The sequence below is a fragment of the Artibeus jamaicensis genome, unplaced genomic scaffold (genome assembly GCF_021234435.1).
Source record: "Artibeus jamaicensis isolate MK-2021 breed Jamaican fruit bat unplaced genomic scaffold, CSHL_Jam_final contig_603, whole genome shotgun sequence".
NCBI lineage: Eukaryota > Metazoa > Chordata > Mammalia > Chiroptera > Phyllostomidae > Artibeus > Artibeus jamaicensis.
Window position 1 is genome coordinate 4,993,706 of NW_026521904.1, and position 26,939 is coordinate 5,020,644.

A 26,939-nucleotide genomic window follows, 5' to 3' on the forward strand; every position below is an offset into this window, starting at 1 on the left:
ATTATCTCAAATTAGAAATGTAACAGAAAATTCACAAAATAATGACTTTTCATGCTGACAATTCTGAGCGGGAGATACTTTCCTTTTTCAGAATGAGCAGTGTATTTGTATATGAATATATACCTGTGCACGTAAGTGTGCTATGTGTGTGCATCCCCTATACTCCATAAGTAAGTAACATCTAACTGTGGTATGTAAATGACTAAAAACCTTACTCTACAAATTCTTTATCCCGAAATTACTTTATAATTAAGATAGCTGTTGATGAAAATTGCAGTATGATTTAGATGAATGGAAGGGGACTGCTAAGGAGAGGGTATGTTTTTTAAAAAAAAAAAACCTCTTAAATTTCCTCAGTAAAAACAGAAATGGGGAAGGAGAATCTGTAAGTAAACACAGCAGACCATACACTGAAGCAGATATATGCTTGAAGCCAAAGAACCTTGGATTTGAGTTGGGTTTGTCATCTACTGGCTGTGTGACCTGGGGCAATTTATTTAACCACAAGAAGCCTCATTCTTCAAAAAATACAACAAAAACAGCCAAAATAAAAAAGACATAATGTTGGTTAAATAACTATCACCTGGCTCAAGTGCTATTTAGTAAAAGATACCTATTATTATTATAAATGAAAGTAAGAAATTCCTGAAACAAAAAGTGTTTTTCCTTGAAAGGTATTCACCACGGTAATGTTCTAGAAACACTGGGCTAATATCACATACTCCTTATGGAGGGAGAGCTTTAATTTTTCAGAATAAGCTCTGAAAATGAACTCTGTTCATTCACAATGAACAGAATAAAGTACCTGTTCATTGACACTGTTTAAGCATAAGATATAATTACTTTGTCAAAGGCCATAACTAGGTGGGATTTATTCCAGGTATACAAAGGTATTTCAACATTAAAGTTAAATATTAAAGGTATACACTTTAAACATGGACCAACAGGACCAGAGTAGTAAAAATTATAAAATAATGATGGAAGAAATCAGAACTTAATAAAAGGAGAGATGTACCACAGTTGGGGATTGGCAGACTCCATGTAGTACACATTATAATTCTCCTCAAACATACCTATACATTTAATCAATTCTCATCAGAACATAATTAACCTGGTGAAATAAAGTAAGTGATAAAAACAAAACTAATACAAACCAATAGCATGTGTAATGACTGCAGGTTTTTACTGACGTTGAAATGCTTCTGTAGTACTTCTCGCACACTTGTATCTTCAGAGAGACACTAGAGGGGGGAAAAAAGAGAATTAAGGAATAATGGAATTTAAAAACCTAAACATAACCTTCTTGGTATACCTTATTAAGTTTTTTTTCTTTTACCTTGTTCATTCTATTCATCATAAAATAGATGCTTCTCTTACTCAGAATACAAAAGTCAAAATCGACTTTTCAGTCCACTGATTTTCTTCTCATCCCTTTACATTACTTAACTGACACAAAGACAGACCATAATCCTTGCTACCCATAGATTTCTAGTCTGAAAAGGGAATCTACACAATGATACTAGTGTGATGTTCAAAATGCAGCACAAAACACAACAGAAAATCAGAGCTACTATACTTGGGAAAACGAGGCTATACACAGAATGCTTAAACTGTACGAGTCAATAGGTAAAACAGATGAAAGGATGTATCAGTCATAAGGAACAGCATGAGTAATGTTGGAAGACTGTGGCATAGTGACAGAAGTAAGTAGTCATGCAATCCTGAGTTTCAGTTATTGGTAAAGTCATCTGTAGAGAAAGAAAAGGCAGGACAACCTAATGGGAGGCAATTTTAACTATTCATATAAGAGAAACAAGGTCTAAATTAAAGTGGTGTGGAGACAGGAGAGGATTAGACACAAAAGACATGTTAGATGGAGAGACAACTGACGGGAAGTGGAGGAGAAAGGGTTTGAGAGGGAAAGAAAAAAATCAGAGATGACACCAGAGCATACAGAATGTCCCAGGAGAGGTGAAGAGAGATGTGGTCAAGAAGTGAAACTCAGATTATCAATATTTAAGAAGCAGATGGAAAAAGAGAAGCTAAGTGAAACGACTCAGAAAAATACTGAAGACTAGAAGAGAGTAAAGCAAGAGCAATAAAACCAAGGGAAGAAAACTTCAAGAGGCACTGGTGATCAACAATGTATAAACTAGTTTGTATAATTAAGATATATTTTGAGAAGAAGCTAATGGCTTTGGAAAGTTGGAGAAAAGAGTCAACTGACTGCAGTGGATTAGGATTAATGAAAGGTACACTTGGCATTGAAGAAAGGTTAATGAAAGAAAAGTAAATTCAAAGTTGGCAGAATCAAGAAAGCTTGTGGAAGACTGCCATTAATTTTTAAAAAATCATCTACAAAGAATAAAATTTTTTCTTAAAAAAAGAAAAAAGCCCAAAGCCAGAAAACTAAATGCTATGTATTTCTATATTTTCTAGAGCTAAAAACTGCTTTCTCTACTTCTTCCACTGTTAGGAAGATACAGATTCAGGAAGTTCAAGTTCTAGTCTCATAAAATAAAGTTTTGCATTTTCAGCAGACATATTATCCTAGTTATAGTTCCCATTACCCTTACTATTGTTTTAGGTCTTCTATTTTAAAGGACTTGCTATTACTATATGTATTTTTTTTTTACTATAAAAAGGGTCACATTGCCTTTGGACATACAAAAGATGGACATAAAATAAAACAAAGTAATTCAATCAAATAAAAGACTTTTGGAAATTAACCGTGGTCCTGGCTTCTGCAATTTTTGACTCTTATCAAGTCACAAACAAAGTTGATGTATTACAATCAAAGCACTTAGGAAAACTAAAGAAAATCCCCTGGGGCAAAAATATTGATGAAAGTGTTTTTTTTCCTACCATAATTCAACTTCTAAAAAAAAAAGTTTTTGCTTTTTAAAAAATAACATGTGTCAAAGGGTTAATCTTCTATACTTGGCCTTTCTGCTCATCTCTTTACTTTCTGATGTCTGAATCCAACTTTTTTTCCTTCTGAAGGCTATCACTTCCTTGCTTCCATAATTAATCTGATTTTAAGAAAAGTTTACAGGATCTGTGTGTGAGACATTAAAAAACACGACCTCATCACATTTTTAATTTCACCTTAATTCAAATATAAACTACCTGAGAATAAGGCTATTATCAATAACCACTTACTGAATGCCTATTATTCTTAACTAATTATGATAATTATTGAAGATATTATTACATCTTAGGTTTTGAAACATGACTGAATTTCTTATGTTTGTCTCCAGAAATGATGTAAAGGGAGTAAGACAGAGACTAACATCACCACTTACAGGAACATGGGAGAAATTCCCGGAAATAAAAGCAGACAGACCTTCCCTGTTGTTCAGGGAGGCTGATAATTTCTTTACTTTGATGAACTCATGCAAAGATGCCACAGAAGTTCTTACTGTGCTGATTGCACAGCGTTCAGCCAGTGCCTTCTTCACGTACATTCTGGGCGGAATGTTGTTACAGGGTTACACTTACATCTCAGGACTCCTGCTGCTCTAGGGATAACTTATTGGCAGCAGTATATGTGCTAAATCTCCTGGTCATTTCCTACAGAAACCTCTCACCTTTTGTTAACTAAACAGGGAAGGTTTAAGACAATAGGTAAATCTTCTAAATCTTCCTTGCCCTTAGCTATAGTATTTGAGAAAATTTTGTTAGAGGAAAATTAGCTATGGTTCTTTCAGATGTTCTTTTATACAAAGATTTATTTCTCTTGCACTGCCAGGCTGAGACAGTGTTTACTCTGCTTGACTCATTTGGAGCAGGGTTAAAATATTCAGAGTCCCAGGTTCAACACTATCCTAAAGATATTCTTGAATGAGATGCGGCAGGTGACCTGTTATCTAAACCACTGTTTTTGGTTTAACTTTGGAATTAGAAAAGCTTGCTGGACAATCAGCACTGAGAGAAACGACAGCTCCCTTAATGTGGTCCCTACCCAACTCCCACCCACAGGACAGAGCCTCTGGCCATGGTGCTGACATATTTTTCAAGTGAAGTTCATTTTGATTAGAATTTTTTTAAAGTATTAGAACTAAAAGACACACACTCCAGTGTCACTAGTATCACCTTACAAAAGAACTGCAAGGTTGTCAAAAAAAAAACAACAGGATAGTACTGACATTCATTCCTGCCATCTGCCCCTAAAGTCAGTGATATAGGACCAGCAAAAAATGACCCACAAACCCAAGTTAACCACGCTACTACCATATGGTTCCCAATTTTCTGAGTCATCTCAAGTTATGCTTCACCGATAACCCCCACCATCTACTTCCTTTATATACCCACTCTGAGATGATCAGAATGTAACATGTCTGGGAAGCACAGAAAGATGGATGATGGCATAGTACAACCTGGCTACTTAGTCATCTGAGGAAAGAATAAAAGCCTTGGGAGAGCACAAATGTAAACACTATGAAAGACTGTAGGTGAACCTCTAATGCAGTCAGATAACATACTACTGTAACAAGACATTACTTAAAGAGCTGTAGAAGGTAAGTCTGAGACTCACTCAGAAGTGGATTCAAAGACCAAGAGGCCAGAGCTCGGATCCACTCCAGACCTTGGTAAAAGAAGGGACAATTGTAAAGTGTTCCTAAAAAATGGTATCTTATAGTTAAAGTGTCAAAGAAAACTTGCCTGATCTAACAAACATCTGGTCCCAGGCAAGTCTAATTTCAGGAAGAGGGTAGAAGGGAGAGCCCACACCCACTTATACCATGGCATATCTAAATTTTAACATAGTATTTGCCACTTTTACATATAATTCCATAGACTTATATATTAGAAAAAAATAAGAGATTGAACATTTTATGTAAAAACAAGTTTAGTATGTATATAAAGTCTGAAATGGCTATAATAACTACTCTGTAGCAAAAAAAGAAAAAAAAAGAATTAAGCTGTCATTTGAGAGAAATTTGTACCTTTTATGTTGTATTCTTACCACTGATTAAATTTGTTCAATGAACTTTTAAACTAAAAATTAACCCATGTCAAAATTGTAATACTTACATGATCAGACTATATTTTATTATTAAAACAAGAATGGAGTTTCAGTAATGAAAGATGAGTAAGTTCAACATTATGCTATGCGAAATAAGCCAGGAGGTGAAAGACAAATACCATATGATCTCACCTTGAACGGGAACCTAAACAACAAAACAAACAAGCAAGCAAAATATAACCACAGACACTGAAATAGAGAACAGGGGGACAGTGTCCAAAGGAAACAGGGGAGGGAATTTTAGGAGAAGGGTTTACAGGAACAAGTATAAAGGAGACATGGATAAAAACCAGGGGTGGGGTGGAAATGGGAGGGGGAGGGGAGGGCGAGGGGAGGGCTGGGTGAGTGGGCTGGGCTGGGAGTAAAAGACAGAAAACTGTACTTGAACAACAATTACAAAAGAAAAAGAGTAGGGAATAAAAAGAGTGGGGAAGGGGGGAAGAAAGATGAGTAAGTTCCAGAGATGAGGAAGTACAGCGATGTGACTATGGTTAACAACATGGCACTGTATACTTGAAATTTGCTTAGAGGACAGATCTTAAGTTTTCTCACACGCAAAAGAAATTATACCTATGCAAGGAGATGGATATGTTTAATAGCTTGATTGGGGTATTTCACAATGAATGTATGTCAAAATGTCAAGTTGTACATCATTAACATGTACGGTTTTCAACTTGCCAATTATTCTTCAACAAAAATGAGAAGAAACTAGATTTAACAGAAATATAAACACAAAATTCTCACTTTTAACTTGGTATTGTTATTTAAGAATAAAATCAATATTGCTTTAATATAAAACAATCTTTTCACTTTCACAGGACCCATATTTTTGAAAGATTGTACTATGTGGGATTTATCTAACAACATTGTTCAATTATGTTCTTAAACCTCCTCTCCCTAAGTGAAATTTCTTATCAGCTTAAGATGAACCAATGCTAATATGTTAAGTTGCTATAACTATGGTCTATACAGGTTAGTCTGTTCGATGTAAATGTAGGTGAATTTACGGACTCCACAGGTTTAGTAAAACTTCAATACAACACGTGAAGGTGCCTTTGTAGCTAAGAACCTTAGGACTCCAGGGACTCCAACATGGTATTCACCACTGTACAGAATAGAACTACAAGTGCCATACTCTGGACTGCTTCTTAATAAACACAATCAGATAAAAGGTCAAGTTCTTTACGAGAACCGGAGGGAAAAGAAATGCAATGAATATAAATAGGTATAAATCACTGGGCTAGTATACTGCTAAATTTATTAAATAAAAAAATAAGTTCCATGATGGAAATCCAGTAAGAAAATAACTTAAAGTATAAATCAGGTATAAATAAAACAAAAATGTCACTGAAGCTTTTTTGAAAAAAAAAATTCAAAAGATATGTTTCAACAGTCTTTTGAGAAGAAAATATATGCACACAAAAATGTATAATTTGTATTTATGCAGTTTTATGCCACAGTACATTAGAAGCTGTGTTAATTTAGACATTTTAAATATTGATAAGTTTTAATTGCTTTCAAATGGTATAGAGCAAGACAGAAAAATTACATTAAATATTATTGCATCTGTTCTAAGATACCTGAACATTCTCATTCCACTTGTCAGCAAAAAGCTTATGTGGAAATTCCGCAGGCAGAGATAATTGTTCTTTAAATATTTTAAGATACTGTGGAAATCCAAATGAATTCATTAAGTGTATCTGCCGGTGAGAAAATCGTGACTTCACTCTTTTTTCTAAGAGTTCCAAAACATCCTTAAAAACAAACAGAAACTCTAGTAAGATGCATGTTAAAAAATGTATCAATGTTATAAGTATTTAAACTATCACCTGTAATTAGCAATGCATATCCTATAATACACAATTAAGCATGAAAATTTATAAAAGCCTCTAAAAACTCAAATTATTCCCTTGATCTCCTTATGGTTACGAGGCAGTAAAACTAAGAGAGTATGGCTTGGAAATAAACCAAGCCTCTAAAAAACTCTGTTATGCATGCTACTTTAATCCACTTGTAAGCAGTTGTAGGCCTAGTGATGTCATTTATCTACCATGTTATTCTCAGATAATTTTAACATTCCAGGACCTACAATAATTGCTAAAATATATAACAATTATTAAATAGTTATGTGTCAGAGTAACATTAAGTGTTTCAATAAGGAATTTTGTACATCTACAAAGAATTCAGATAAAAAATTAAAATGAAATGTATTAAAACTTAGTATATTCATAAAAATTTAAACATCATCTTTGTTTTATGTAACAAAGACTCACGTAGCAATATGTGTAATGAGAAAAGTCCCATTCACTGAAACCCCCACAATTTAAGCTGAAACCACGCTAGACTAAAGGAACAAACTGCAGAAGAGAAGACTGGCAGAACAGAACATGACAGTGGTAACTGACTGTCTTCTGGCTTCTTATAGTGGTGTTTTAGAAACTACTTATATCTGTGCTATTTTTCCTTATAAAGTTAGAAATCAAGTTTACTGTCAATTTTCTAAAATTAAAAAGCTAAAAAAAAAAAAAAAGCTGTGGTGAGGCCCAGGAATAAGGATTTTTAAATCTACTCAGATGGTTTTCATATAATAACTAGGTTAAGAAATCAATTACACAGAAGAAAGAATTCAAGGGCTCAAAATGGAATCATGGTCAGTTTGGGAAGGAAAACAGGAAAAGATTAATAGATTGGGGTTGGAGAGAACAGGGTGAATGAAAACCTGGAATAATTTTATAGCTTAAAGAAAAATACAGTGCCAGTAATAGAGAATTAAAGGAAGTTAAATTCAGAGAAAGGAATATTACACATTTACTTTCTCTTAAGGAGCAGTTCTACATCACTCATAGCAGTAAGTGGCTGAAAGACTGTGTAAGCAACACATTATGCGAGCAGTAACTAAGAAGCCAGATTTGGGGATGGAAACAAACATGAATGTAAAAGGTATTTTGGTGGTGGACAGTAATGACAGAAATTGATAATGGGGGGATAAAGAGGTCAGTAAAATAAAAGATATTTCTTCCACAAGGAAGAGGTTATTTGCTGGCAAAGACACCACTCCATCTGTCCTTTTGCTTTTTCCCTATAAACATAGACACGTACTTGTTTGAAAATGATACATCTAAGTAAAAAAGAATGCCACAGGGACTGCTCTAAGGAAAGGAAGGAAAAGAGAGAGACAAAGAGGAACACATGTACAAAAATGGCAATGAATAAGTACCTATCAATAATAACCTTAAACATAAATGGATCAAATGCTCCAATCAAAAAACACAGAATAGCTGAATGGATAAGAAAGCATGACCCACACATATGCTGCCTACAAGAGACCCACCTCGGGACAAAAGACCTACACAGACTGAAAGTGAAGGGCTGGAAAACAAATTTTCCAAGCAAATGAACAGGAAAAAAAGCCAGGGTAGCAATACTCGTATCAGACAAAACAGACTTCAAAAAAGGGCCATAAAGAGAGACCCAGAAGGTCATTTCATAATACTCAAAGGAAGAATCTACCAAGACATAAACATTATAAATATATATGCACCCAACATAGGAGCACCCAAATACATAAAGAAAATCTTAGAGGGCTTCAAGAAAGATATTGACAGCAACACTATTATAGTAGGGGATTTTAATACCCCATTGTCAAAAATGGACAGATCTTCCAAACAAAATATCAACAAAGATATTGTGGCACTGAACAATGACCTAGATGAAATGGACTTAACTGATATATATAGAGCCCTCTATCCCAAAGAAGCTAAATACACATTCTTTTCAAATGCACATGGAACATTTTCAAAGATAGACCACATGATATGACACAAAACAAGCCTCAATAAATTCAAGAAAATTGAAATCATACCAACGATCTTCTCCAACCACAAGGGACTGAAACTAGAAACCAATCCCAAAGGAAAAAACCCAAAATACTCAAAATGATGGACATTGAGCAGCATGCTATTACACAACGAATGAGTCAAGAATGAAATTAGGGAAGAAATTAAGTTTCTGGAAACAAATGAAAATGAACTCACAACAACCCAAAACTTATGGAACACAGTGAAGGCAGTCCTGAGAGGGAAGTTCATAGCAATACAGGCCTACCTAAAGATAGAAACATTTCAAACAAACAACCTAATCCTACACCTATAAGAACTTGAGGAACAACAACAAAGAGCCCAGAGCAAGTAGAAGGAAGGAAATAACCAAGATCAGGCCAGAATTAAATGACATAGAGACTAAAAGCACAATTCTAAGGATCAATGAATCCAGAAGCTGGTTTTCTGAAAAGATAAACAAAACAGACAAGCCTTTAAGTAGGCTCATCAAGAAGAGAGAGAGGACACAAATAAACACAATCAGAAATGAAAGAGGAGAGATTACAACTGATACCACAGAAATACAAAAGATTGTAAGAAATTACTACGAAGAACTAACTGTATGCCAAGAAATTTGAAAACCTAGGCAAAATGGAAAAATTTCTAGAAAAATATAATCTTCCAAAACCCAATGAAGAAGCAGAAAGCCTGAACAGACCAGTAACACAAGATGAAAGAAGCAGTAATCAAAAAACTCCCGACACACAAAAGTCCTAGACCAGATGGTTTCACAGGAGAATTCTACAAAGCATTTAAGGAAGAGATAACCCCTATTCTTTACAGACTATTCAAAAAAAATCCAAAATGATGAAAGACTCCCAAACTCTTTTTATGAAGCCAACATCATCCAAAAGAACCCAGTGTATTGGAAAACATATTTGCCAATGATACCTCAGACAAGAGTTTAATCTCCAAAATATACAAAGAACTTACATGACTCTACTCTCAGAGGATAAGCAACCCAATTAAAAAATGGGCAAAAGACTTGAACAGACACTTCTCCAAGGAGGACATACAGAGGATCCAGAGACACATGAAAAGATGCTCAATATCACTAGCTAACAGAGAGAAGCAAATTAAAACCACAATGAGATACCACCTCACACTGGTCAGAATGGCCATCATAAATAAAGCAACAAACAACAAGTGTTGGAGAGGTTGTGGAGAAAAGGGGACCCTAGTTCACTGTTGGTGGAATTGCAGACTGGTACAATCACTATGAAAAACAGTATGGAATTTTTAAAGAAAACTAAAAATAGATCTGCCTTTTGACCCAGCAATTCCACTGCTAGGATTATATCTTAAGAACCCTAAAACACCAATCCCAAAGAACCTATGCACCCCAATGTTCATAGCAGCACAATTTATAATAGCCAAGAGTTGGAAGCAACCTAGGTGCCCATCAGTGAATTGAGCGGGTCAAAAACCTATGGCACATTTGCACAATGGAATCCTATGCAGCAGAAAGAAGGAGTTCCTACCCTTTGCAACAGCATGGACGGAACTGGAAAGCATTATGCTGAGTGAAATAAGCTAGGCGGTGAAAGACAAATACCATATGATCTCACCTTTAACAGGAAGCTAAACAACAAAACAAACAAGCAAGCAAAATATAACCAAAGACACTGAAATAGAGAACAGGCAGACAGGGACCAGAAGAAAGAGGAGAGGGAATTTCAAGGGAAGAGGAAAAGGGTTTACAGGAAGAAGTATAAAGGACACATGGATAAAAACTAAAGGGAGTGGAAATGGGAGGCAGGTGGGGAATACTGGGGGGGTAGGCTGGGATGGGAGTAAAAGATTGAAAACTGTACTTGAACAATTAAAATAAATAAATTAAAAATTATATATATAAAACTTGGAACTTGGCCTCATGAAACTTGCACTCAGATTGTGGTGGAAAAGCTAACACATGTAAGATCAACAGACACCAATACAAAACCGTTCCATAGCTGGTTAGAGGAAAACAACATGCCTCCTCGTACTATCTACCTCTGACTGTACCTTGGTTCAGGTGACTCCCAGATAGGCTGGAAGTAAGGCCTGAACATCCCAGTTGAACACAGAGGAGATCTGTGTAAGTGTCTAGAGCAAAACTACATTTAGGGTGTGGGGTCCCAAATCTAAATTTCTGAAAGTATCCCTTTCTTAAAAAAATTTCCATTAAAAAGAAATAAAAAACAAATAAAAAAGAGCCTCTGGTAACATTGCTAAGAAACTACTGACCCTTTATTTGCTCCTTCCCTGGGTCAATAACATTTGCCACTGCCACTTCCAACCAAAGGAAGATTTTTTTAAAGAATCATTTAATTTTTTTTTTTTTGAGAGAGAGAGGGAGGGAAGTAGAGAGGGAGAGAAACATTAATGTGTAGTTGCCTCTCAGGCGCCCCCTACTGGGGATCTGGGCGGCAACCCAGACATGTGCCCTAGACTGGGAATCGAACGACCGACCCTTTGGTTCACAGGCCAGAGCTCAACACACTAAGCTACACCAGCCAGGGCAAAGGAAGATTTTTATAGCAAGAAGAAAAATGCCTCAACCCTTATGACAGGATACTGCTTTTGGTAAGGAGGAATAAGATATGTGGAGAACCATGTACAGGGGGGTAATTATAAGGGCAGACATCATAAGCTCTGGAGCACTGGGGAAGTAGGACACAGAAAGCCACTCCATACAAGCATCGGCACTACAAAAAGCACTGCTAAAGGGTGACTTTGTAAAAAAACTACACTATTCTAAAAAAGACAAAGAATTATAGAAAAGAAAAAAAGTAAATGAGCCTTATTTCCAGAGGTGTGTACTTAAGAAGTTAAAATAGTATCATTCTGAGTTGATCCCAAACATTTTCAAAATATGGAATCATAAATGTAAAGAAAAAATTAGTGACTTTTATCAAATGTTGATAAGATTACTTTAATTTTCTCTTTACATGCTAATGTAGAAATTATATTTATTAGCATAATCTGGCTTCACATTTTTTAATTCAATGGTTCCACTGGAGGGATTAATGTATTAGTTTATGAGCATGTGTGATAACTGTTTTCTTATTTTCCTCAACCTGATGCACCAGGCATCACTGAAACATGTTTGAAAATGCCTAATATGAATATGATGACCTACCTAGGTGCCTGTGTTGGTAATTACACTTTAATTTTACAGATATAGTTAATTTTTAATAGAAAGAAAGACTTACCAATCTACATGTAAGACCGATAACTGCTACTGGAGTCTGTGCAGACTGAGAAATGTCCAAAAGATTATAGAGAAGTGTTTGGTTTCTATGATGAGCAAAAAGATCAAATTCATCTAATATGAAGATCACTGGACAACTACTCATCCGGTCACCTAGGGTTTAAAACAAGACTTCGATATTAACAAGCAGTTATGTCAATCTTTGTTAAATTTCCAAACTATTTACTGCATTACACTTTTTAAAACTTAAGTCAACAAACAAATATTGATAACCTGCCCTGGATAGGGCACTTACCAATGCAAGTATATTTAATCAACAAAAATAAATTATTCACAGGATAAAACACCCTTAAGTATTTCAGTCTAATTACTAGACTCTAGCAGTTTACTGATGAAAAATTAAGAAAATGATTTAAATACTGAAGACTATTGTTTAAAAATTATGTAAACATAGTTCTTCTATCATCGAAAAATTTACAAAGTTCTCTTCATACCTAAACAGACCAAATCACTTTGTGATTAAATACAAAGAGTCACTAACTTATGCAGAAAACTATTACTTCAAATGAGACAGACTTGTTTGGTTAGTAGAAATGCTACATACAACTTCCCACAGAAATAATTTTTTAATAAATAATGGTTAGACTGAAGTTCAATCAAAACCACTAAATGCCTTCTAACCACAATTTTAAGACTGCAACAATAGGGAAAAGTTCAACATGAATCTGTGGATTCATTTTTCTCATCACAGTGGAATCTACCTTACTTATTAGCAAAAGAATCACTATGGCTTTTAGGTTTAAAACTTTTTATTTGCATAAACAAGTGGAAAGAAAATCTGGTAAGGGGACACTCACTCCAACTGACAATAAAACATTTAACACTAACCTAAATGGCATGAATTTCAGAGGGATTGCTCAAAAGTTGAGAAACAGATCTACATAATTAGAAATTTCATACTGGTAAAATACAGTATTACTTATCGATGGGGAAAAGTACTTATCTAAGGTTAGAGCTCCATTTTACACCTTAGCAAAATAAATTCCAGCCAAATTATTAATTACAAGTATATGTATTAGATGAAAACATAATTATCTTTAAAATCAGGAGAAAAATTTTTGACTACATAAATATTTTAAAATCCTGTTCAGTAGAAAATACCAACCAAATTCAAGAGAAGAGAAATATTAAGTGCAAGAATACCCATAAGGAAGCCCTGACCAGGTGGTTCAGTTGGTTAGAGCACTGTCCTGATACACCAAGGTTACAGGTTTGATGGTTGGTCAGGGCACATACAAAAATCAACCAATGAATACATAAACAAGTGGAACCACAAATTATTATTTCTCTCTTTTTCTCTCCCCCCTTCTCTCCTATCTCTCTCTAAAATCAATCAATAAAATAAAAATAATTCCCATAAATAAATGCAAACTAAACACCAAAATAAGGCAAAAAAGCAATAGGAAATACATGAAGCAGTAAACTGGCCAATAAAAACAGAAAATGATAATTACCAAAATTTAGCGAATTATTTTCTATTGAAATATAAAAAAACAAACAAAAATTAATCTTTGGTTTTGAAATTGTAAAGAAAATAGCACTCTGAAATATGCTTAGAAAACTGACCTTCTAGGGTAGTTTGGTAGTATTTATTCTTTTTAAATGTTGTAATCCAAAATTAACCTTTTAATCCAGAATTCTACTAACTGAAATTTATCCCAGGAAATATCTGCATGACTGTAACAGTGGAAAATTATAAACCACCTCATCATTCTTTTGACATTGTTTCTGTAAGTGCTGACTCTGACTAATATGTGGCTTGTAGATGAACATGTTTGTATAAGAATCCTAGGAACCAGCTTCAAATGATACAGACTCCAACCTCCAGGCATCCCAGATCCAGGAGATTTGCTGACCTTTACCCACAGAGCCAGGATCACTAAACCAGGATGACACGCACTGGACTATCACTTGCCTTACCAAATGGACTGTGCTCATCTGCACGCAGGAACTTTTCAACCCCCTTCTCGATCTCTGTTCTGTCCCCCTGTCCCTCCTTATAAAAAACCTCTGCCTCCACTGAGAGGTGGAGATGGGCTTTGGGACATGAGTCCCCATCTTCCAGATGGCCAGCACATGCACATAAACCACTTTCCTTCACAGCAGCACCTGCCTCGCCAGTGGTGGTTTTCACAGAGGCAGGCAGCCTCTACACCTGTTTTTGGTTACATAAATATCTAAGACGATCTCCTTAATTATATAAAATCGGAAATAAAAGCCTATAGCTGGTTGTTATTAAGATACAACATATTTTTAACTACAGTTAATAATTTATAAATTTACATGTATCAGAATTATAAAAATGATGGTGCAGCTCAATATTTACTGACATGAAAAGATATGACATGCTCACAACATGCTATTAGTAAATGAAAAGATGTAGGCTACACAATATTAAAACTGAGTTTATTCTTATAAAAATTATTTATCTATCCACATCAATGATATACTGCAGGTACATAAAGACATCAAACCAAGTTAGTTGGGATAATCACTATTCCAGGGGTGGGAATACAGTGATGATTATTTTATCCTCTTTTATATATTTTTAACTTTTTAATAAAAACATATTATTTTTATAATAGGGAAAAGAGAAACTTAAATATCCTTGACTGTAAAATAAGTTGATATTTACCTTTTTTTAGAGCTTCCAGAATGAATGAAAGGTTTTCAGCAAAGCTTCCCTGAATAACAACAAAAACAAAAAAACATACCATAACTAGAAGTTTTGTGAAATAAAGAACAGAAGAGCTATCTGGCCCTTAGACATTATATATCTGACTCTATACCTGACTCTTAAACACTACATAGACACTCTATTTTTTATAGTAAACTGTAGTCACTAACTAGATTTTCAGCTGAATATCAGGATGCTTATAATCTAAAACTTAAATATAAAAGCAGAATAGCATAGCATTGAAAATGGCATTACTAAATCATGTTCAAATTTTTATATTTTCTGGATAAAACCCATAAAAATGTTAATGTTTTTAAAGGTAGTTTTTAAGAGTCGCTATATTATAAGTACAGTTAGAGAACTAGAAATCTATTGCACTTTGTCTATTCAAACATATCAGGCTCCTGCAAGTTTCAAATTAATCTCTACCACTAAAAAAATAACATGCATTTAAATGAGATCCAGAAGAAAAAGGGAGAAGAAATTTACCTCAAATATTAGAAACTATAATAGTGTATCTCTATTCAAGAGCATATTATAAAATTTGTATATAGCATATCAAATTTGGCTATGATTGCTTGGAGCACAGTCAAAATATTTTTGGATACAACTTAAATATTCTAGATGGAAATTAACAGAGGAAGCAGATGTATTATCCAGATGTTCCGGCTTGTGGATAAAGGCCCTGTTAAATATTTTTTCATTAAAGTCAATTTACTTCAGATTTTTTTAATTTAGAGAAGTAGCCAACTTTAAATTTGAGAAGATGTAAAGAAAAAAAATACACTTGTTTGTTTCCTGATTGAGAGAACTAATATTAAACAGCATAAGTTTTTTAGAACTTGCATACATTTCGTGATCATTACCTTCAGTCAAGTGAATACTTTTTCCAAGGTAGGCAGACTACAGGTATTTACCGTAACATGTGACAACTAGGGTAACAATGCTGACTGACGACCAGGATGGCAAATAACTGTGCATCCAATGCAGAGGTCCATTTAAGAAAGTTAGAAACACCAATGTACTTCAGTTGGAAACCCAAAAGCCAAACTGAGCCTCTATAACAGTAACTCTCCTAGACCAAGTAGGCAACTACTTTCAACATTAAAATCTAATAAAAGATAAAACACTGGAGTTATAAAAGGGGTATTTTGAACTTGCACTTCAGAAACCTGCGGACAACACAAGATTGGCTCAAGTTTTTATAGATAATCACAAAAGAATAAATTACTAAATGTGAGGAGGTTTTCACAACTATGGCTGTGTTGCTGTCTTAGAGAATACAGTTTAGAAATTAGAGTGACAGCACTGCATGACTACTAGTGACCAGAAAATGAACTAGGGAGGTATGAGGGGGGACCCCCAAAACACCCCAGAATTATCTTTTAGAGGGTGGGCCCCTTGCAGTACAGGCTTCCACCACTAGGTGAGTGTTCTAGGAACCCATCTGTATCAGTGCACCAGCTGGTATTGTTGTGAGAGGTAGCATTTGCTTTAGTAAATTTTTTTCTTAAGAGTCTTTCAACAGGTTTGCCCATTTCATGATGGGTGATTTACAAGCGTACCTCCCACCACTGGGCTTGAGTATTCAGCAATTTTTCATTAAAAAATGCCATGATCCCCATGCCCCACGCTCCCCATTCACCTGATATCACCCCAAGTGACTTATTTTTTGTTTCCCTGATGAAAAAAGTCCTCAAAGGGAAACGCTTTGCAGATGTGGAAGAGACGAAACAAAAACAGCAGGAGCACTAAAAGGAATCAAACCGACAAGTTCAAAAACTGTTTTGAGTGATGGAAAAATGTCTCGATAGGTGTGCTGCATCAAATGGAGAGTATTTTGAAGGTGACTGAGGTTAAACAGACGATTTAAAAAAATAAAAATTCTGGTTTTTGGGGGGTGCCCGCTTATATATAGCCCACAGCAAATGCATTAACAGCATGAAGATAAGTTGTTTCATCACAAAAATTAAGGCAGCTAAAACTTAAATTCTTCCATTGAGCCCTATAAATCAAGTGATAGGTAAAAAGGTTTTAAAAGTTCAAAAACATTTCTAATCAGTTCTTTTTAAGTTACTGATGTTCACTGTCCTAGATTCCAAGCTATTATTATAATTAGTTATTGGTTAAGTTTTTGAAAACAATTTAACAGTAAGAGGTAACTGATATTTTGTATAGGATGTTATTACAATCAAGTATCTTTTCTTAAAACATAAATAATGTTTAATGCTTTCTTGTGTCATGAAGTTTAAGATAATGACCATTTAACAGATGAGGAATATGAAATGCAGAGGTATTCATTAATCATGGTCACCAGGCTGTAAAGCAAAAACTAAACCCACCTTTTTCTAACTTCAAATACAGTGCATTTTCTACCATTCCCATGCTACCCAAGACTCAGAAGACTAGAAATGGACCACTAAAGTAGTTTTAAAAACACTAATCTATCTCCAAAGAAGGACAAAGAATTGGATTATTTATCTTACAAATAAAGGAGCAAATTCAGATAAAATCTACACGAACTAGGTTTTGATGAATAAATGCATCCTAGTGCAGTACACGTTTTTGACAAGAACCTTGCATATTCCAATTTAAAATCTCTAAATTCTCCCTAGCTTTCCAAAAGCATAAAAATATGATATCACAGGTTTTACTTTTATGCCTATTTAATAAAAGAACAGAAATGATACTTACAAAAACTCTATCTCCAACTACATTTTCCAGATTTAACTGCCTTGTGATTTCCTTTAGGGCTATTTTATCATTGGTCTGCAGCAGTCCTGAAATAAAGCCCATTTAAAATTATTTAATTAAAATAAACTATGTATTTCACACAGTACAGATTATTTCCCAGTCAAAAATTTTTTCTACTGCTTTTTGAAGTAGAAAAAAAATTTAAGACTGTGAGTTCGTATTTCCTTTTACAACTGAGCAAATAAAGATATTTGGTAGATTCAAAGAACAAATAAACATTTTTTTTGAGTCAGTGTTATTAAAAAAAGAGAGAAAAACCAAAAGTCTTTATGTGTCTCCTTTATTTTTGTTTTAGTTTCTAAAAATATTGTATATAGTGTACAAAATTTAAACTTGTTAAACACAGATCTACACTTTAAAATATAATTATTAATCTAAATTTAAAACATACAAGTGAATTTAGTTTCACAGTACAAAAAGCTCATGATTTGTTATCATTTCCAATTACAAAATAATGACATACTTACCATTCAGGTGAACTTGTAATACATTTTCATTCATATCTTCTACCTCCGTTAGTTCTTTCAAAGCATGGTTTATTAACTAAATAATATTAAAAAGTTAATAAAATATTTAATAACAGGTAAAGATGATATGCCATATTTTTAAACTATAACTAGTGGAAAAGAATATAACCAGATTGTCACTTAAAATAAAAAAATAAATCTGCATATTCTTTAGTTTCATCTGTGTAAGTTGCTAGGTATAAAAGAGAAAGTTCTTATTACAGAAACTTAGTGCTTGTAATGAAAACATTGTTACTATTAAAAATATGTCTGTAATAATAATTACTACTAAAAGTATGCTCAGCATTAAACCACCTTAAAACTGTCCAATTATAAAGCTTCACATTTTTATAATTAAAGGTTCCTATTCCATGTACTTATATTCTTTATATTTTTGAACTATGACATCTTATCACTCATTAAAATATACATCTCTTTATATTAATGCTGCATACATTTTCTAAAATTTGAAAATGAATAAAATTAAGACAAAGTTTTTAAGAGGCAGGGTAATGAAGAACTAACTATTCCTTCTAATATTAAAACAGAAGGGCACTATCACAAAATAAATGTTATTATAAAACAGGCTCCACTGACAACAACAAAAAAATTTTAAGATGGCATCAAAATTTAGTGAGAACAAAAGGATTTAAGAAGCAAACTGGGACAACTGGTAAACAAAATACTATTTGTACTTTCAACAATCTATCCTCTATCAGTTACTGTAACATCTTTGTGCAATAGGAAGAAGCAAATAACCTCATTTTAAATTGTTAGGTTTCACAACAGGACATCAAACATAATAGCTATTCTTTGTTTACCTGTACAGTTTTTAAGCATATGGAAATTCTACCTTAAAACACAGAATAGGTAGTCCAGGTCCTCTTTAAAAGAACAAGCTCAAAGTATCAACTGTCATACTATGTATAGAGGCCCAGCTAAGATGTGACATTCTACATGAAGAACCATCAGAAGAGCCCCGGCTGGTATAGCTCAGTGGGTTGAGCGTGGGGCTGTGAACCAAAGGGTCACCAGTTCAGTTCCTAGTCAGGGAACATGCCTGGGTTGCAGGCCAGGTCCCCAGTACAGGGTGCACAAGAGGCAACCACACATTAATGTTTCTCTCCCTCTCTTTCCCTTCCCCTCTGTCAAAAATAAATAAATAAATAAACAAAATTGTAAAAAAGAACCATCAGAAGATAAGGTGGAGCTTCTCTGCCTCTGGGTCAAATCAGACCTTATTAGAGGAGTTAGTCACCAGATGATACAAATTTGGGCTCTCCAATTATGGCTTCTACAGTATTTTTTTAGTAATCTGCTATGTTATTGCCCCTATCTCTTGATGTTTTCTTTATATAACATTTACATATCCCTGGCTGATTTTATTTATTAAGTAATTTGAAGTTTGATGAATTGAAAAGCACTTCAAATGCTTTGCAGAAAGAAATGAGGTCAATAATAGTACTTTAATTTTTCATATGCATAAAGAGTCTTAACAGGTTTATTGAGAACTCTTTCCACTGAATTTACTTTAAGCATCAAGTTATGGTTTGTCCAGATCAATTCACAGCTCTTTTAATTGGGGAGGGGGGCGTGTACAGGGAGCGAGGGAGGGGTATGGTCTGAAACCGTTAATACATTTAAATTTAAATGTATTAGCAAGTTTGTCTTCAAATAATTTTTGTTCCAATTTGTATATTGCTAAAATTTACTGTGTAATTAGCTAGGTAATTAATCATATAATTTAAGTCAGTTTTTTCATAGATACAATGTCATCTTTTCAAATATTTTAAACTATATTATATACTAAAAAAGTTAGTTACTAATGTTACACCAGCTATAGCACAACCAATTTGGCTACCCAATTTCCACATTCTTTTTTTAAAAAAGATTTTATTTATTTATTTATCTTTAGAGAGGAAGAGAAGGAGAGAGGGAGAGAAACATCAATGTATGGTTGCCTTTCATGCATCCCCTGCTGGGAACTGGCCTGCAGGGAACCGGCCTGCAACCCTGGCATGTGCCCTGACCGGGAATCGTACCGCAACTGTCTGGTTCGCAGTCCTGCACTCAATCCACTGAGCTACACCAGCCAGGGCCCAATTTCCACATTCTCTGTAGCTAAAAATTAATTTTATGAATGTACAAGCAGTTTGCTTAAATTGTCCTAGTATCTAGGGATTTTTATGCATACCTAATATTACAATTTCCAAATACTTTAATGAACATAACATTCAACAATATGCTAATAGAACATCAATTAGAAGAAACATCTGCTTAACCATCTAGCAAGTTTATTTGTCTACAGTAATTCCTGTATATAAGAGTTATTTTCCAGGCTCCAATCTGTCCTTTGGAACTTTATTATTTTTTCAAGTAAAATGTTTGAAATACAACAAACCATACTATCTGTAAACTTTATCAATCTACTATAGATTTTGAATTTTTGTATTTCAGACAGGTCAAGAGCAATGTCTTATATACTCTGAAATCTCACTTTTAAATCTGAATTTACATTATTTATATCAATGACCATTCCTATGTAAGAGTTACCTATTTTATATCAGGATAATTCCACACAAAGCAAATTAACAGAAGTGGCAGAGTTAAACAAGCTTCTCAGCGTTCTAACCTCTCAATATTGAAGTGCAGCAGAAATAAATGACATTGGACCAAAATGAAATACCAAGTAGGGGACTCTTCCATATTACAGTGAAATCACACTAAATAAATGACTTCAAAGTATAACCCTAGTAAACACTTACGCACTGAACGTAAGAGCTCCTAAATATGTGAGGCAAATATTGATGGACTTAAAGGAAGATCGACAGAAATACAGTCATAGTTGGGGATTTTAACACCCCACTGACTTCAATGCATAGATCTTCCAGGCAGAAAATCAACAAGGAGGCAGTGGCCTTAAATGGCACACTAAGTCAAATGGATTTAATTGTTATCTTCAGAGCATTTTACCCCAAAGCAGCAAAATACACATACTTTGCAAGAGCACACTGAATGTTTTCAAGGATAGGCTATAACAACAAATCTCAATAAACTTAAGATTCAATTCATAGCACACATCTTCTCTGACCACAATGCTATGAAACTAGAAATCAATCACAAAAAAGAAAACTAAAAACTACATGAAGACGTGAAACTAAACAACATGGTTGAATGAAATGAATGAGTGAAATCAACAATGAGATCAAGGAAGAAACTATAAGATACCCTGAAACAAATGAAAATGAGGACACAACAATCGAAATCTGTGGGACACTGGGAAAGCAATCCTAAGAGGGAAATTCATAGTATTGTAGGCCTATTTCAAGAAACTAGAAAAAGTTGAAATAAACAATCTAACTTTACAGTTAAAGGAACTTGAAAAAAAAAAACAAAACAACAAAGCTCAAAGTGAGTAGAAAGAAGGAAAGATCAGAGTAGAAATAAATGAAATAGAGTCTTAAAAAATAAGTTACCAGAGATCAATGAATCTAAGAGCTGGTTCTTTGAAAAGATAAACAACAGACAAAACTTTAACCAGACTCATCAAGATAAAGAGAGGATCCAAATAAATAAAATGAGAAATGAAAGAGAAGAAATGACAAATGACACCAGAAAAATACAAAGAATTATAAGAAAATATTATGAACAACTATGTGCCCACAAATGGGACAACCTGGATAAAATGGATAAACTTCTAGAAACATACAATTTTCAAAAACTAAATAAGGAAGAATCAGAGATTCTGAATAGACAGATTACACCTAGTGAAATAAATATGATATACCGTATAAGCAAAATTAAGGTTAAAAAACACATGACCATATCAATACATGCAGAAAAAGCATTTGAAAAAATCTAGCACCCACTTATGATAAAAACTCTCAGCAAAGTGGGAATAGAGGGAACACACCTAAACATAATAAAGGTCATTCATTATATGTCACAAAACTACTGCAAGCATCATACTCAACAGGCAAAAACTATAAGCGTTCCCCTTAAGATCAGGAACTAAAACAGGGATGGTTGCTTTCACCTCTCTTATTCAAATGCTATTGGAAGTCTTAGCCATAGCACTCAGACAAGAAAAAATAAAAGGCATCCAAATGGGAAAGAAAGAAGTAAAACTATCATTATTTGCAGATGACATGATATTGTACATAATGAACCCTAAAGACTCCAACAAGAAAGAACTAGAACTGATAAATGAAGTTAGCATTCAGGATACAAAATTAATATCCAGATATCAGTTTATTTTCATAAACCAATGTAAGAAATAGAAATTAAGAGAACAATCATAATTGCTTCAAAAAGAATAAAATAGCTAGGAATAAATCTAACCAAGGATATAAAAGACCTGTACTCAAAGAATTATAAGACACTGAAGAAACTGAAGATACAAATAAGTGGAAGCACATACAGTATTTATGGATACAAAGAATTAAATCATTAAAATGTCCACGCTACCCAAAGCAATCTATAGATTCAACACAATTCCTATCAAGATTTCAATGACATATTTCACAGTAAGAAAACAAATATTTTAAAAATTTATATGGAATCACAAAAGGCCTTACACAGCAACAGCAATCCTGAGAAAGAAGAACAAAGTTGGAGTAATCATGCTACCTAATATCAAACTACACTATAAAGCCATAGCAATCTAAACAGCATGGCACTTGCACAAAAACAAATACATGAAAAATGGAAAAGAATAGAGTTCAGAAGTAAACCCACACCTTTATTGTCAATTTAGTATTCTACAGGGGAAGCATGTACATACAATGGGTTAAAGACAGTTTATTCAATAAATGGTGCTGGAAAAATTGGACAGATGACGCAGAAAAAGGAATATTATTGCTCAAAGTAATATTTTTACTGATTTATCTCCTAAGGCAAGGGAAACAAAAGAAATAATAAACAAATGGGACTATATCAAACTAAACAGTTTTTGCACAGCAAAGGAAACCATCAATAAAATAAAAAGAAACCTTTTGAAATGGGATAACATATTTGCTGATACATCTGAGGAGGGGTCAATATCCAAAAATTATGATGAACTTAAAAACACCAAAAAAGTAAACAACCCAATTAAAAACTGGGCAAAGGACTTGAATAGACACTTCTCCAATGAAGACATATAGGTGGCCAATAGACATATGAAAAGATGCTCAATCTCACCAATCATCAGAGAATGCAAATTGAAACCATAGTGTGATACCATCTCACATCAGTCAGAATGATTATCTTTAATAAATCAACAAACAAGTTCCAGTGAGGATGTGGCAAAAGAGGAACCCTTCTGCACTGCTGATTTGAATGCAGAATGGAAAGCAGTATAGAGGTATGTCAAAAAATCAAAAAAACAAATGTGCCTTTTAACCCAGCAATCCCACTTCTTGGAATATATCTGAAGAAAACCAAAGCACTAATCTGAAAGAATATAAGCACCCCTATATTCATTGCAGTGTTATTTACAATCACCAACATATGGAAGCAGCCCAAGAGTCCATGAGTAGATAAAACAACTATGGGACATTTATACAATGGAATTCTACTTGACCATAAAAAGGAACTTTGCGACAGCATGGATGGACCTGCAGATTATCATGCTAGGTGAAATAAGCCAGTCAGAAAAAGAGGAATACCATATGCTTTCACTCAAATGTGGAATCTAATTAACAAACTGAATTAACAAGCAAAACAGAGGTAGTCTCAGAGATAGAGAGCGGGATGACAGCTACTGGAGAGGGTAGAGGATGAAGTTTCTGAGCAAAAAGGAAAAAGGACTCATGGCCATGGACATCAAAGTGGTATTTCATGGGGGGGAGTATTTGCGGGATAAATTGTAATAGAAAAAAATAATAAAAATTAATTAATTAATGGAAAAGCAATAAGGTACCACTACAAGAATGGCTAAAAATTTTAAAAATGACAATGCCAAATGTTGGTGATGATATATAGCAACAGAAACTCTCATTCAATGCTGGTAAGAAGCGAAATGGTATAACCACTTTGAAAGACAGTTTGGCAAGTTCTTACAAAGCTAAAAACACAGTATTACTATATGATGTAACAATTTGCACTCCTATGTAATTACCCAATTAAATTGAAGACTTACCTCCACATAAAATCTTGCATGTAAGCGTTTAGAGTAGTTTTATTCAAATTTCCCAAAATCAGAACCAACTAAGATGTCCTTCAATAGGTGAATGGATAGAGTGGTACATTCATACAGTGCAATGTTATTCAGTAATTTAAAAAAAAATGACCTGTCGAGCCATGAAACGACATGGAGGAATTTTAAATGTGTATTGCTAAATGGAAGAAGACAGTATAAAAAGGCTACATACTGTATGATTCCAACTATATGACATGCTGAAAAAGACAAAAGTATGGAGACAGTAAAAAAAAAAATCAGTGGTTGCCTGGGGCTGGGGTGGGAACACAGGTAAACCACAGGGAATTTTTTTGAATGGTGAACTTTGTGTGATACCAAAATGGTGGATATATGACATTATATATGTTATGGGCTTTAATAACCATAAAATTGTATGACACAAAGAGTGAGTCTCAATGTAATGACAATGTATCAACAGCAATTCATTGACTGTAAGAAACATACTATGTTATGTTTCTTAACATAAGAAACATAAAATAAGGCAAGGTGCTAATAATAGGAGAAACTGTGTGTGGGGGGGCAAGGGATCAACACAGTAACTGTGTACTGTCCACTTTATTAATTTTTTTGGTAAAAAAATCTATTTTAGACAATTTTCTAATGAAATGGAGTACAATTATAATTTTTATTTAGTTACTCATTGTTATAAGTTTTTTAGTTTCTCACTAAAGATATGGAAAAAATTCAGAAAACAAAACAAAATAGAGCCAGTATTTTGTTTGTGGCTCTATTTTGGGTTTTTTTCTGAACTTTTTCCATATCTTTAGTGAGAAACTTCCAAGGTGAAGTTCAGAATAAATTCAGTCACCTACTCAAGTTATATTCATGGGCTTGACACTTTGAGGTACAAATCACTGAAATTCAACTTTCCTGATGTAACGCCATTTTGTTTCAGGATGTAGTTTAATTGATCTAATGTGCTGATTTCCTATTATCTCTTTTTCTTCTGTACTGATTGATACAATAGTATCACTGTGAAACTTCTTAAAGAATTAAAGCATTATCTAAAAATGTTCTTCAAGCGTGAGCGTGAAGATACATTTTCCAGATATAACAATGTAAGGTGTGTGTGTGGGGGGGTAAAAATTATCCTTTACTGAAACAAAGATCTAAGTTCCATACTATGAAGATTTTCAAAGTATCAGTTTTTATGGCCAACACTTACATAACCTGTGAAATTTCCACATTGCTAGATGAAGAAACTAGACAAGCACCCAGACCCAGAAAAATCATATACGAACTCAAAACAAGTTAGCTGTGGTGGTCTTCAGTGACATTAACCAAATACTTCTGATTAACCTCCCCATCTAGTACTTTCTTCTCTAAGAAGAAAGTACTTCCATGCATAGGTCTATATTCCCAATTTATGTATTTCAAACAATATTGAAAATGGGTGATAACAGCAGAATCTTAAATATTTTTATAGAATAAAAATGTATGTTAGTGAGAAATCTAAATTTACTGTATGGAATATAGCAGAAATCAGATTTACATAGCCCAACTATTTAAAATAGAATAGCACAGTAATACTTTCAATGTGACATACATAATTTGTCTCATATGATACTGAATAAAGAATGTGAAAAGAGAAGATGAGAGGAAAAAGGCAAAAGCGTATTTTTGGGGTAACTAAGTAAATATGATGATGAGGGAAAGTAGAGGATAAATCTGGAAGATGTGAATGGACACATGAAAAAATTGTTAAGTTAGGGTTAAACAATATATAATAAATGATCAGAGAAAAAAGAATGCATGGTGTGATAATCTATAAACAAGGACAATACCTAATCTATAAACAAGGTTAATTCCTACCTTATTGGGTAAGTAAACAATAAATTAGAGAACATAAATAAAAAGCACAAGGTACATGTTTAGTAAATGCAATTCCAGTGGCAATCACTAATTCTTCAAGGACAAAAGACCATGATAAAACAAACAGCAATTAAAAATTTGTTACTGTGAGGAAAAATAAGGTAAAAAAAAAGATATGCTCAATTGGAATGTATCAACCTAACTTTGTAAGGCTTTGCAATGTCTTCAATGATTTAAGGACAAAAAGCAAAATGTTAATAACAAAATAATAAAAGTAATGAAACACATTTTAGTGTTGTCTACAGGAATCATCACAAGACTATCAAAATAAAGAAATACCAGAAATAAACAGCTTTACCATAGTCTTTCCTGATCCTCGGGGTCCAATAATGAGAACAGAATTACTTTCTCCATGGATAGCAGTTCTTTTCAGCAGCTCAATTAGGTGTCTAAAATGACATAAATAGGCCAAAATTAAAAAAGCTAGAATAATTTCTGGGTATTATTTTTTTAAAAGCTAAATTTGAGTATCCATAGAAGACAGGCATTCTTTTTTTCTTTCCCTCTGGGCACCTGCCTTACACTCTAAATTGTCCTGCGGAGTACACAGAAGAGAATGTTGGCTAATACTGATTCTCTAGAAACCTCAAGAGGAAATAAGTTTGAATTATCTTGGTCTTTATGAGACTATAAGAGACAACAGTAACAATTCTTAGGACCTTTCATCCCACAGCTGGCTGCCAAGTATTAGGTACAAGATTAAAATGATCTCCATAATACCAGATAATAGAAACAACATAATACTAAAAGTTAAAAGGCTTTCTCATTGAAACTAATTTATATCTCTTG

At 33.9% G+C, this 26,939-nt stretch overlaps 1 protein-coding gene across 5 annotated transcripts in view; it reads right to left on the reverse strand.

Moving 5' to 3' along the window:
* Window positions 1-26,939, reverse strand: part of ORC4 (origin recognition complex subunit 4) — a 69,593-nt gene that overhangs the window by 5,972 nt on the left and 36,682 nt on the right. For 4 of the 5 annotated variants that reach the window (XM_037167685.2, XM_037167684.2, XM_053670703.1 and 1 more), the window contains 7 exons: window positions 26,449-26,539; window positions 18,059-18,134; window positions 17,532-17,617; window positions 14,796-14,844; window positions 12,102-12,253; window positions 6,610-6,783; window positions 1,155-1,241 (listed from right to left, as the gene is read on the reverse strand). In XM_037167685.2, coding sequence (XP_037023580.2) covers window positions 1,155-1,241; window positions 6,610-6,783; window positions 12,102-12,253; window positions 14,796-14,844; window positions 17,532-17,617; window positions 18,059-18,134; window positions 26,449-26,539 — 715 coding nt within the window. The remainder of the gene's footprint in view (window positions 1-1,154; window positions 1,242-6,609; window positions 6,784-12,101; window positions 12,254-14,795; window positions 14,845-17,531; window positions 17,618-18,058; window positions 18,135-26,448; window positions 26,540-26,939) is intronic. The other variant, XM_037167688.2, reaches the window with a different exon arrangement.